Source organism: Mesocricetus auratus, unplaced genomic scaffold (assembly GCF_017639785.1).
Source record: "Mesocricetus auratus isolate SY011 unplaced genomic scaffold, BCM_Maur_2.0 Super-Scaffold_100028, whole genome shotgun sequence".
Lineage (NCBI taxonomy): Eukaryota > Metazoa > Chordata > Mammalia > Rodentia > Cricetidae > Mesocricetus > Mesocricetus auratus.
In genome coordinates, this window is record NW_024429209.1 from 5,199,454 (window position 1) to 5,212,178 (window position 12,725).

The 12,725-nt window shown below is 43.6% G+C and overlaps 1 protein-coding gene across 4 annotated transcripts in view; it reads left to right on the forward strand.

Annotated features, from left to right (window-relative positions):
• Dhx35 (DEAH-box helicase 35) overlaps positions 1–12,725 on the forward strand; it is a 58,427-nt gene that overhangs the window by 16,017 nt on the left and 29,685 nt on the right. For 3 of the 4 annotated variants that reach the window (XM_040732802.1, XM_040732800.1, XM_040732804.1), the window contains 4 exons: positions 2,566–2,670; positions 4,746–4,807; positions 5,742–5,811; positions 7,366–7,425. In XM_040732802.1, coding sequence (XP_040588736.1) covers positions 2,566–2,670; positions 4,746–4,807; positions 5,742–5,811; positions 7,366–7,425 — 297 coding nt within the window. Of the gene's footprint in view, positions 1–2,545; positions 2,671–4,745; positions 4,808–5,741; positions 5,812–7,365; positions 7,426–12,725 lie in introns of all 4 variants that reach the window. The other variant, XM_040732803.1, reaches the window with a different exon arrangement.

The window sequence follows — 12,725 nt, forward strand, 5'->3', positions numbered from 1 at the left end:
AAAAAAAAAAGAAAAAGAAACAAAACCCTCTAACAAAACCAGCAAATGTGAAATTCTGTACCTGATATATTTTTCAAATGTCTGTTATGAGAGAGGAAGAGATGGAGTCCCCCCTTCCTTCACCATGATTTTCATTTTAAGACTTACATTTTAAAATTACTTTTATTGTCTTGTGCGTATGGGTGTTTTACATTTGTCAGTATACCACATTCATGCAGTGCTCATGGATACCAGAAGAGAGTATTAGATCCCCTGGGACCAGACTTACAGATAGTTGTGAGCCACCGAATGGGTCCTGGGAATTGAACCCAGGCGCTCTTGACCACTGAGCCAACTTTCCAGCCCCATATTTAGTAGTTTTCTAAAAAACATGTTTGAGAATATTTAAATGTGGTCTTAATATATAGTTCTTTATTTCCTTCCCTTCCCTTCCTCCCCTCTTTACCTCTTCTTGTTTTTCTCCTAGAGACAGAGCCCAGGACCTGCTAGACAGGCGCTCTATCACTGAGCTGCATGCCCAGTCCCAGTATGAATTCTTGATTCACTCTTTAGTTTCCTGGAAATTGCAGACTTTGCTCCTTTGTCTTTTGGTACTGAGGTCCATTAGGGTGGCCCCCTCCCCACTTTCCTGCCTACTTTTTCTACTTGAATGGGTTCCTTTTCAACAGGTTATGGATTATTTGCCCCCAGGTGTGGATAAATCTTCATCTCCAGGCTCAGCCTCTGTGTTCCATTACAGTACACTGTTGTGTTCTAATTGTTTTATTTCTTTTCTAAGTACACTGTGTAAGTATGTCTCCTTTGTCTGTTTCAGTATTGGTCAGTGTCCCCAGAGTTGTGTGTTCTTCTAGGACTTCCTGTAACTCTACACAGTGCTGCTGGCCAGTGATGTATTGGATCAGGCTCCCACCCCAGTCTGTTGCTGACTAGTTTTAGTCATGCTTATTCCTTTTCATCTGTACCTGTATCTTTGAGTCTTTTTAGTATAAAAGTGAATATTTAGATGAGAGATTATACATTATGTTACAAATAATAAAAGCAGGTAACGCCATAATAATGAAAAACATCCAGAGAAATAGCATGTTTTTATCAGTTTAATCTGCCTGACAGACACATTTGTATAAAGTTTCCTCTCTGAATTTTGGCTGCCTTCCACTGAAGGCCTGTGCACACAGCAGTGATTTTCTGTTATTTCTTGTGGAGAAAAAACCACAGCTGAGTCTTTCTTCTCTGTAGCATGCTGACTATGTGCGTGTGTGTGTGTGTGTGTGTGTGTTCATTTGTGCATAGGCCATGTGTGTATATATGTGGGTGCAGAGGCTAGAAGACAACCTCAGGTGTCATTCCTTAGTGCCACCTTGTCTTTTGGAGATATGATTGTCCTTGACCTAGAGCTCACTGGGAGGTCAGCTTGGCTGGCCACAGAGCCTTAGAAATCTTCCAGCCTCCTATACTGGAGTCATAATACTCACTGTAGGTTCTGTATGTGGGTGTTGGGGTTGAACTCAGGTCCTTATGCTTGCAAGGAAAGCACCAGGCCATCTCTTCAGCATCTCCCTCCTTGCTTTTGAGACAGTTTTGCTGTGTATCCCAGGCTGACTTTGAATTTTTTATTCCCAAAGCCTGGGGTTGCCGACATATGCTGTATCTTCCTTTACTGTCCTTATTTTGTGGGGTATCCAGGGTAGTCCTCATACTGCAGTGTTTTGTTTTTCCTTTACTCTGTTATGGTCATGGGGATCCTTCATTAATCTTTTCAGACATTAGCTTGTCCATTCTTAAAACTGAGTTCTTGTCTTCATTGACTTTCAGGAGTGTTAGTCGCTGGAGTATGGTTGAAAATTGTGTTAGGCATCTGGCCTTTGGAACATGGTTGCCCCAAGAGAAGATGAATTTGGCCCCTTCTGTGTTCAGTCATCCTGGTCCCCTGCTGCTGTGCTCCCCCCTCCCCTATCTCAGGCCTTGTGCAAGTGGCCACTGCCAAGCAAGCTCTTTAGCTTTGAATCTATGGTTTAGATCTTTTGGATTTTACATGTAGTTTCTTTGGTTTTTCTTTTTCTTTTTCCTCTGGTGCTGGTCATTTAACCCAGGGGCCTTGCACACTGATAGGTAAATACTCTACTTCTGAACTATACCCGCAGCTCAGTTTCCTCGATACTGATCTGTAAAATCATTATGTGATTTTTCTTTTATTTTGTATGCTTTCTGTTTTGTTTTGCTTTTGAAACAGGGTCTCACTCTGTACCTCTGGCTGGCCTCAGACTGCTGTGTAGATCAGGCTGGGTTCAAACTCACAGAGATCCTCCTGCCTCCACCTCCCAGTGCTGGGATTAAAGGCCTATGCCACCATGTCCAGCCCTTGTATGCTGTTTTAAGTGTCTCAAGACCATGACAGAATGGAGAGCTATATCCGTTGATCAGTTAGCATTTGCTGCTCATTAGTGACCTCTCCCTTTTCTTCTCATTGTTCGCATCTGTTTAACGTGACCATTACATTTTCTGTAGTGTGTGCTCTGTGCAGTAATTACTATGTCTCTATTTTCAGCATGATCTTTCTTCTCAAAGGTTGCAGGGAGAGTAGCTGATGAAAGGGGTGCAGTGCTGGGCCACGAGGTGGGCTACTGCATCCGCTTTGATGACTGCACCGACCCACTGGCGACAAGAATTAAGGTGAAGTGCTTACAGTGATTACAGTGTGAATAAGGGAGAGAATTATGTGGGGAGTCGGGGACATTCGTGTTATGTGAAGACCAGAGTAGTTCAAAAGAGTCCTTGACTCTTAGCCCAGAAGAAGAACACTTCTGCAGCTAGCAGTGCTGAGGTTTGGGTGGTCAGTGGCTCATCCGTTATATGTTCGCTGGTGACAGTATCAGGATACAGAATGCCCTTTCTTACACATGCTGGCTTTTTCTACTGACTCTCATGCTGAGAAATAAAGCTTTACAGACAAACACAGGGCGAACTGATCTGAGCTGGCATAAACTGGTATAGTGTGGAATTCACAGTGGTTGGCTAGTTAGAACTGTCTAATGTAATGGATTCTGTCTCAGTGGTAAGACATAGTAGCTAATAATAAAGTAATTAGCATAATGGTAATTAGTGATAATCAGTTCAACAGAGAACTGCTCACCACTGTGCTGGAACCAATGTCGAATAGTCCAGTAGAGATGTGTGTGAGCAAGGTGCTCTGATGAAATGAAGCTAGGCCCTTAGAGCCAGGTGCCCTGCAGCTTGGAACACAGGAATTACAACTGTTCGTGAGCCATTTGTGAGAAAATGGACCTTGATTGGTTAGGATTTCTATTGCTGTGATCAACATCACAACCAGAAGCAACTTGGAGAGGAATGGGTTCATTTCAGTTTACAGCTTTAGTTCACAATCCAGGGAAATCAGGATAAGAGCTCAATGTAGAAGCTGAAGCAGAGGCCATGAGGAGTGCTACTTACTTGTAATTAGAATTCTCTTTGGGCCACCAACCAGCTCTCAAATAAAGACATGGAGACTTGTTAATTATGAATGCTTGATTTTAGCTTAGACTTGTCCCACTAGCTCTTATAACTTAATTGATCCTGTTTCTATTTATCTACTTTTTGCCTCAGGGCTTTTTACCTTTCTTTCCTTCTGTATGTTCTACTTTCCTGCTTCCTCTATTCTGTCTGTCTGGGCCCTGGTGTCTCCCTGTCTCTTTTCCTTTCTTCCTCCACCCTAAATTCCTCCTACTTAACTCTCCCTGCTCAGAAGTCCCACAAATACCTCCTCCCTTGCTATTGGCCATTTGGCTTTTTATTAGACCAATCAGTTGCCTTAGTGTGACTCTAGTGTGTGCCAGGCTGACATAAAACTAACCAACACAGACTTTGTTTTCCAAATTTTTGATTCCTATGTGGTTAGGTAAAGGGAATGTGTTTATGCTTAAACTTCAATTATATGTAAACCAGTTAACAGTGGGTGGGTGTTGTAGTCATGTGACTGTTTTTAGTCTTTGAGAAGCTCTGTCTGCTAAGACTGTCACTCGTAGAACTTTCCACTTCCGTGTGTGGGGGTGGGGGTTGGGGACTGACAGCTGGAACTGGGCCAAGCAAACTGTTGTTAGAAACACATTCCACAGAGTCAAAGTGAGAGGAGACTGCAGAAGAGCTTGGCCTTATTCACCAACTGGCTTTGATTTGGGGTGAGAATAATGTCACCCACTTGTCACTGCTCATTTCTGAAGCATTTTATTAATGTTCACTAATCCTACTTAGTTTTCACTGTAACTTGGTGAAATCATTGTATTACTTCATTTGACAAGTGAGGAATGAGGCTCAGAGATGGTGAGCACATGGCCTGGGTATTTATAGCAGGTAGAAGTAGAACTCGGCTTTAAATTTGAGCAGGGTGGCTGCTGAGCCTGTGCTCTTAACTGCAGCTCCGTCAGTGGAGGCTGAGGTTGATAACATGCTAAGGAGTTAGCCCAGACTCAGTGCATTCACATAGTAAATAATGGTAAGTGGGAGACTTCCTGTTGATTATACACGGATTGCTGTCAGAGCCATTTAACATTAGCAATGAGGCCAGGTAGCACAGAGATGGCACTGGAAGGTCTGCAGCCCAGCACACAGCCTCATTGCTGGGTGAATAAAGCTGCTGGGGTGTTGTCCTTACCGTGCTACCTGGATTGTTCTTGCATGCAAACAGAGAGTATACCTGAACTTGAATTATCAGTGTAAATAAATTTCTCTATCTTTGTATTTTTACTTTTTAGTTCCTGACAGATGGGATGCTGGTCAGGGAGATGATGGTTGATCCGTTGCTAACAAAATATAGGTAAAGGTGATTTCCTGTGATAATTTCCTAATGTTTCCAAAGCTCACTTGTACACTGGGAAGCAGTCAGGTTAGCAGCTGAGATTCAGGTCTGCTCAGCTGCCCTCAGTGTCCTCTTTCCTGATGGTGGCTCTTTCTGCCCTTGGTAGTTTTTCAAGGTCTTGATAGTACTGCCTCTTACGGGCAGGACAGTGAGTATGTAATGCAGACAAACAAAAACATGAACAAAAGCAGGCCCACAGAATCTGTTACCAGTCTGCCTGTTGACTTATCGCTATGTCTTGCCTGTGACATACTCCTGGAATTGGAGTAACTACAGAACCACAGTCCAGCAGAGAAGTGACTGGCCAGTTGCTCGGGATGGAACTGGGGGCCTCCACACACTAGGCAAGTGTTCTGCTCCTGCCTTCTGGACAGTGTTCTGTTGCATGTAGCACACAAAGTCCAGCTGAGCGCTTAGCTTTTTCTCCCTCCTTGTGTATCTTTGACCATCAGTGGGAACACTAGTGTTGCCCTGCAGCTTTGGTGTTTGAGGGACGATGCCCCATCCCACTCCCTGGCACGTGTGTTTTCACAGCTGTCATCCTTCTTTGACTGTTCTCATGGCTTAATATCTTTGAGATAGCTGGGCTTTGCTTTTGAAATTGTTTTCTGGGGTTTTATAGGTCATACATGTCAGTTAGAATCAGCTATTCTGTTGGAATCCAGGGTGGGTGGTAAAGCTGTAAATAGTACATCGTCATTATTTTCACAAGGTTGTTGAAATCACGTTTCTAGTCTAGGAATGACCTTACTGGCAAAGAATGACTTGGGTTTTCTCTTGATTCGATATCATTATATGATGGCTAAGTACCCAGAGGTCTCTTTGGTGACTGGGGTGGGATTTTATGGGCTGTTGTTCCAATGCTCACTGAGAGTGTCTCTTTAATTCTTAGTGTCATCATGCTGGATGAAGCCCATGAGAGGACCTTATATACGGACATTGCCATTGGCTTGCTGAAGAAGGTATGACTCCACTGCCAGTATTTTGCTTTCTGTGTTTTCTTTTTATATTGCTGTCTAGTTAGGAAAGTAACTATAGCAATTTGGAAAATCCGACAAATACAAAGGGAAAAAATTATCCCATCATCCTATCCATTCAGAGAAAAACACAAACCAAATGTTGGTGTGCTTTTCTTCTGTCTGTGTCTGCCTGCCTGTGTATATCTTTGGACACAGTGGGGTTGAATGATGTGTGCTAATTTGTATTTTGTACATTTATATTATATGAAGATCATTTCACTGAGAAATAGTCTTAGATGGTATTATTACTATTAATTATTGTTATCTTAAAGATTTTGTGTTTTTGAGGATATGTTCGCCTGTGTGTATGTCTGTGTATGACATGTGTGCAGGGGCCTTGCAGAGGTCAGAAGAAGGTGTCAAAGCCCGAAAACTGGAGTAACAGGTGGTTGTGTGAACTGCCTGATGTGGGTGCTGGGAACAGAACCTTTGCAAGAACAGCCAGTGCTCTTAACCATTGAGCCACCTCCCAGCCCTCAGAGACAGGGTTTTCAATGGCTACACAATGACTACTGGTGTCTGCCACATTCTTCCTGTACTGTTGGCATGTGTGTGCTCTTGTGGAAATGAGCACCCTAAAATTAAATGTGTTGCATTTGTCATGAGGCTTAAGTAAGGCAGCACAATCTTAAGATGATACCATATGTTTACCTTTGTACAAATAAGAAAAGATGCCTCTTGGTGACTGTGTTTGTCCACAGTGAGGTGTGGGGAAGGTGGGTTAGGATCAGACGCTTGTCACCTCCTCAACCTTGTATCTTTTCCCTGAAGTGGCACATGACTAGGAATATATAAACTGCCTTTGTTGTTGTCATTTTATTATGTTGTCTTTTGGCTGATGATCAGACTTGCGGATACGTATGAGGAATTTTCTCACTAGTTTATCCCCACCTAGGGACAGTGTAATAGAGGCAGTTCTATCCAGGCTTTGTCGTTGTTGAGGAACCTCACATAGCCGCTCCTGAGTATGGCAGAGGTGCATGCCCATTGACCACGTTTCTTTAAATAGATACCTGTGACCATATTGCTATCTTGGTGTCACCATTTGTTATTTCTTAGTTTTAATGCATTTTTTCGTACTTCTGACTGTACATGTACACTTCTAAATCCTACATGTGAGGAAAAGTGTTAATTTTTAGTAATTTCAAATTCAGTTCTTAAATTTAGGGTTAGATTTAGACAGTGGGGTAGGGTTAGGGCTAAAGTTTTAAATTCCATTTATATTTTGTATAAAGTTTTTATTGGGTCATAATTTAGAAAATATCTGTACATTTTCAAAATCAGGAAGATTGGTGTACCTCACAGTGGTTGTTGGTAGCATTTTTGTCTCATTGGTAGGCCTTCTCTTTGTTTGGAGACAGGATCTCCATGTCTAGCCCAGGCTAGTCTTACACTTGTGATCCTCCTGCCCCAGTCTCCTGCTTGCTGGAATTTACATGCCTGAGTCACCATGTCTGTCCCACTGTCACCATTATTTCCTGATGCCTTCTTTTTCAGATTCAGAAAAAGCGAGGGGATCTCCGCTTGATTGTAGCCTCAGCCACTCTGGATGCAGAGGTAAGGGCATCTCTCTCCTGCCTCTTCTGTGTGAACACTGGAATTGTCAGATGTCCTTGGGAACAAGCCTCCAACCAGAGCATGTCTTTGGAAGAGTGACCTGCCTTTTTTCAGGGCCATCTGGTTCCCTGGATGTCATACGATGCTCCTTCTCAACTGTGACTAGAAATTAGCCTGTAATTAGCCAAGGGAGTTGATGATCACCTACTTGCCTTGCCTCTGTCTCTGTTATCCTTTTCCTGACACAGGCAGTTTTTTTAAAGTTACTTCTCAATGTGAGGCTGTACTTCTTGAATTTATTTATGAAAATTACACACTTATTTTAATGTTTTTGGTGCAATGGAAGTTTTTCCTGTAATGTAGTAGTTTTCATGTTAAATGTTTTTTTTTTCTTTTCTTTTTTTTTTTTTTTGTATGTGTGGTGGGGGACACACATGCCTTGGTAGTGGTCAGAACAGCTTGGAGGAATCAGTGTGTCCTTCCACCATGTGGGTCCCCGGGATCAAGGTTATCAGGCTTGGCAGTAGGCATCTTTTCCAACCGAGCCATCTCTTTGGTCCTGTGTTTTTATATGGTTGATTTACTTTCTTGATGACTAGTATTAAAAAGAAATAGTTCAATTAATCTGGTTCTCTTGGCTACCTCCTGTTTATATATTCACTATGCTAAGGCTCCTGCTAACTACAGGTGATCCATATAACCCCTGAGTCCAGGGAAGGAGGCACATAAATAGGTGTTCAGTGTGTTAAGGTAACCTAGAATACTGCTCTTTAGTCCAACCAGCTGGCAGTGTTAAGAACTTGTCACCAAGGAGGTGGCATTTTAGCAGCATTTGAGATAACATGACCCTTTCTTCCTGGGCAAAGGTGGAAAAAGCTGGACCATATGGGAGCCATATGTGAGTTCTGGAAGCTGTGAGAACTCTGCCTGCCAGGCCCCACAAGCTGCCCCATCCTCAGGGGTGCTATCCTCAGCCACTGCTATAACTTCATCTCCTTTCCACTCTGTCTAGTGTTCTCTGCATACCAGCCCCACTGGCCTTCTGTTCTTCTGGGAGAATCAGACTTCTCCTTTGAATGAAGTAGGGTTTTCCCAGTCTTCCCCCCCATCCCTATGGCTTTGCTAGCATCTTACTGTGGTCCAGGAGAACCTCACCTCCTCTGAGAGACCTTCTTCTAAAACCTCACCCCTGCTGCTTTATCCTCTTGTACTGCTTTGTGTGTGTTTCAGTTGCACTGGTTTTAGATGCATGTTCAGGAATTGCTTAAATCCTTGAAGATTGGGATGCTGTCTCATGATTTTACCCTCTTGCCTTATACCGTATAGTAGGTATATTTGGGACTCAGGAAGATCATTCTTGTGTTGTGTAGAGACACAGGGAGTAGTTAGGGAAATGCCAGTTAGGAGGCCAGTGCTGTATTCTAGGTGAGATGTGAGGGTCTGGTCCCTGGCTTGTTTCTCTGTCTCCCTATAAGAGGAAGAATGCCGTCTGACTTGGTGAGAGGTGCCTGCCTGTGTACCCAGGATAGTTTGTTCACAAGCTGTTGAAACTCTTGGCTTCAGGGTGCCCATGATTACCTCTGGGTTTGAACCCAACATTGTCCTCTTGCATTAACTGTTGTCTCTGTTACCATGATGTCTGCTGGAATGTTCTCTGGAGGTGTTTTAATTTCATTTCTGATGCTGTGGTAACATACCCTAAGGAAAAGCAGCCTAGAATTAAAGTGTTTATTTTAGTTCTCAGAAAAAGATAAATGCATACATGCTTACTTCAGCTCACCTTTTCCCTACTTTTTTAAATGTTTATTAATTAAAAAACATTTACTTTTATGCATATGAGTATTTTACCTGCATGTATGTCTCTGTACCATGAGTGTTCAGTGTCCGAGGAAGCCAGGAGAGGCCATCAGATTCCCTGGAACTGGAGTTAGTTGGTTGTGTGCTGCCATATGGGTCCTGGGAATTGAACCCTGGTCCCACCTTTTTCCCACTTGTAGTACGGTTATAATGGTGCTACCCATGATGGGCTTGAGTCTTCTCACATTAATTAATATAATCAAGACACTTCCTCCCCTCTTGACAGACATGTCCACAGGCTGACCTGATCTAGACAGTCACTTGAGAATCTTTCTTTCCAGGTGACTTAGAATGTGTCAGAGTAACCATTATGGGCGTCTGACTTGCCTCTGGTTCTCTCCTTTGTGGGCTAGTTGCTCGAATCATCTTTGTTGTCTTTTCCTTCCTTCTTTCTCTCTTAGAAATTATAAACTGAAAAATTGACCTAAACAGGCTTAGTTGTGATGAAACGTCTAATGTCCAAGTCATCACCCTCCACCTTGGGCTCATTGCTACTTGGAAACTACGAACTGCTTACTGCTTGCTGCCTTGCATTGTCTTTTTCCCTTTTCTTTTTGCTACTATAATATACTTCCATCATTTCCCCCTTCCCCTTTCTTTCTCTTAACCCTCCCATATACCCTATTCTCTTCCAAATTCATGACCTGTTTTTGCATTAATTGTTACATGCATTAGTCTTGTATGCATGTTTTCAGGGTTGACCCTTTGGTATGAGAAAACCATTCAGTGTGCTTTTCCCAAGAGAAGACTTTATTTGTTCTGCTCTCAGCATTCTTTAGTTGTCTGTAGTTTTTTGTGTGTGTGTGTGTAGAGTTGAGGCTTCCTGGTCTTTCCTTGTGTGTGTTAGCATGTCTGTTGTTCTTGCTCAGCTCATGTTTAGGCAGTCATGTTGGTGAGACTGTAGGTATAGCTTCTGATATTACTAGGAGACACAGTCTCACAGAACACCCCCTGATCCTCTGGCCTATACAACCTTTCCTCTCTCTCTTGATAGTGTTCCCTGAGCATAGAGACTGGAAAACAATGCCTCATTTAGTTCTGTTGGTAGTAGGTGATGTAGATAATTTCCTGAAATCTTGTGAATTGGAAGGCAGAGCCTAGATTTGCTATTGGTTGGTGTGTTTGGATGTAGGGAGTGCTGGAGCTTTAGCAATACTCACCAGAGTCCAGGGTGAGCTACAGGCTATTCATTCCTCCTTCTCTTCCTTGCCTGTACATCCCTGAGGGGAGTGTTGAAGGGAGACAGCAGATACGGAGTCTCCTGGCGTAGGGTGTGGGGTGGGTAGATATGGCTCCGTGTGGGCGTGGTATGTATTCTTAAGTGAGAGGAAGATGATGTTAGTGGACTGAGGAGGCCTGGAGTGAGAACCACTTTGTGGAGTGGGCAAGGCAGGGTGTGGCTTACCTAGTATTTGGATCTGGAGACCCAAGGATGCCCTGGCCCCATCTTCTGGCCCAAGTTGCTGTGTCTATAGGTGAAAAACTTAATGTCAAACTGCCTAGATGTGTAATGCTGCTGACAGGCCACTTGCTCCGGTTTCACTTGGGTGGGTGGTCCAGCCTGTAGATGAGACACCAACGTCTGCAGCAGGGACATGGCAGAGAGGCTGGAGGCTGATCAGATAGTAGCCTTGATTGGTTTAGCTGCCCTGTTTGTAGAAGGTCGATTAGGTGAGCAGTTACATACACAGCAGGTGTGATTGCAAAGTGTTCCTTTTCCCTTGTTTTGTGTTCTTCACTTGAGTCTGTCCACATGACAGAAACTAGGCTTGCAGACTGTTTTCTTGTTGTTTTGTCAGAGGTCTAATTGCTTGTAGAGAGATTAATTTCTCTCTTATATCAGTCCTGGTGTAGGATCCTGAATCCCGATGACAGATTCCCACACTGGACCAGTTTGCACGGATCAGTTTTGTTGGCTTGGGTGGGGATCAGGGAGGGTATGGACATGGATGCTGGGAGCTCTCTGCCAGGACAGGAAGCTGGAGTGAGCTGGCAGATGGCCCAGCAGAGGCCCACATCATTTCCATTTTGTCTCACATACTCTCCTCTCCTTCCATCTTGTTCTATTTCTTACTCTGTGTTCATGTCATTGTGACTCTGCCTCTTGACCCCTACTCAGAATTTTCCCAGTGAGGGGCTTGTTTCACTTCCTGTCTCTTTGATTCTGCCTCAGGATTCATGTACTCTTGAGAAATAGGTTATTGGCCTTTTAAGAAAAAATTTATTATTACTGTTTATTTTATATATATGTGTGTTTTGTCTTCATATACATCTGTGTACCATTTGCATGCTTAGTGCCCATGGAGGCCAGGAAAGGGCATCAAACCCCCTGTAACTGGAGTTATAGACAGTTGTGGATCATTATGTGGGTACTGGGAATCTAACCTGGAAGAGCAGCCAGTGTTCTTAACCACCGAGCCATCTCTCTAGCCCGAGTTTTTGGGTTGTATCTTTCCGTTCCTATTGAAGACACTGGATAAAAATATTAAGGACCCAGACCTGTGTATCTCAAAGCATGGGAAGAGTTCTTTAAAAAGTAACTTCTGGTCATTTCTAGCCTCCAGGGACCAGCCATCCATGCCATCTAGGAAGCTTGTCATGGCCTTACCTCTCTCACTGTTTGCGTGTCCTGGTGGTATCTTTGTCCAGCAAGTACTTCTTAAAGTCCTCCTCCTGCAGCCCTGGGCCCTGCTGTCCCTACTCTTCCTGCCTCCTCACTCACTTCCTCCTGGGGATCTTGAATCTCCACTCTTTCCTCAAGGCTACCCACTCCTTCCATGACAGTTGGCATAGGGTGTTGCTTGTATCCACCCTTGCTGCCTTTGAGCTGTCTGGAATGTTTAAACCTGGTTCTGTTCAGTTCTGTCTCAGCCTCTTTCTCGTGTTCATAGTAATTCAGGCCCAAGATCTCCATTGCTGAGGAAGTTTCATTATTGATCAAGAAATGGTTTGTCAGCATGCATGTGCACACAGTTGGAGAAGGCACTGTTCATGCTATCAGATGGCCTGAAATCTACTGGGAAGTTACAGTAAATATGTATCAGAGACACACCTAATGTGCAAGAGGGATCCCTTTATGAATTGACAACCTTGTGCCATCAGATGTGTGCTCTCCAGATTAGAGCTGTCTACCAGCCTGGTTTAACCTGTACCAAACTGAGTCACACCTCATTTTCAGTTAAATAGAACACAGCAGGTGAGAATAAAGTAATGCCATAGCTACATGGCAGCTTTAGAATCTGTCACTGAAATTTCCCCTGCAGTTTCAGTAAGAGAAAAGTAAATTTAGCTGGAAGTGGTGAAACATGCCTGTAATCCCAGCATTCAGGAGGCATGGGCAGGAGTTTTGAGTCCAGTCTGGGCTACATATAGTTTCAGGTTTGTCTGATCTGAATATCAAGACCCTGTCTCAACAAACTCAAGCTGGTCCACTGGGCGATGGC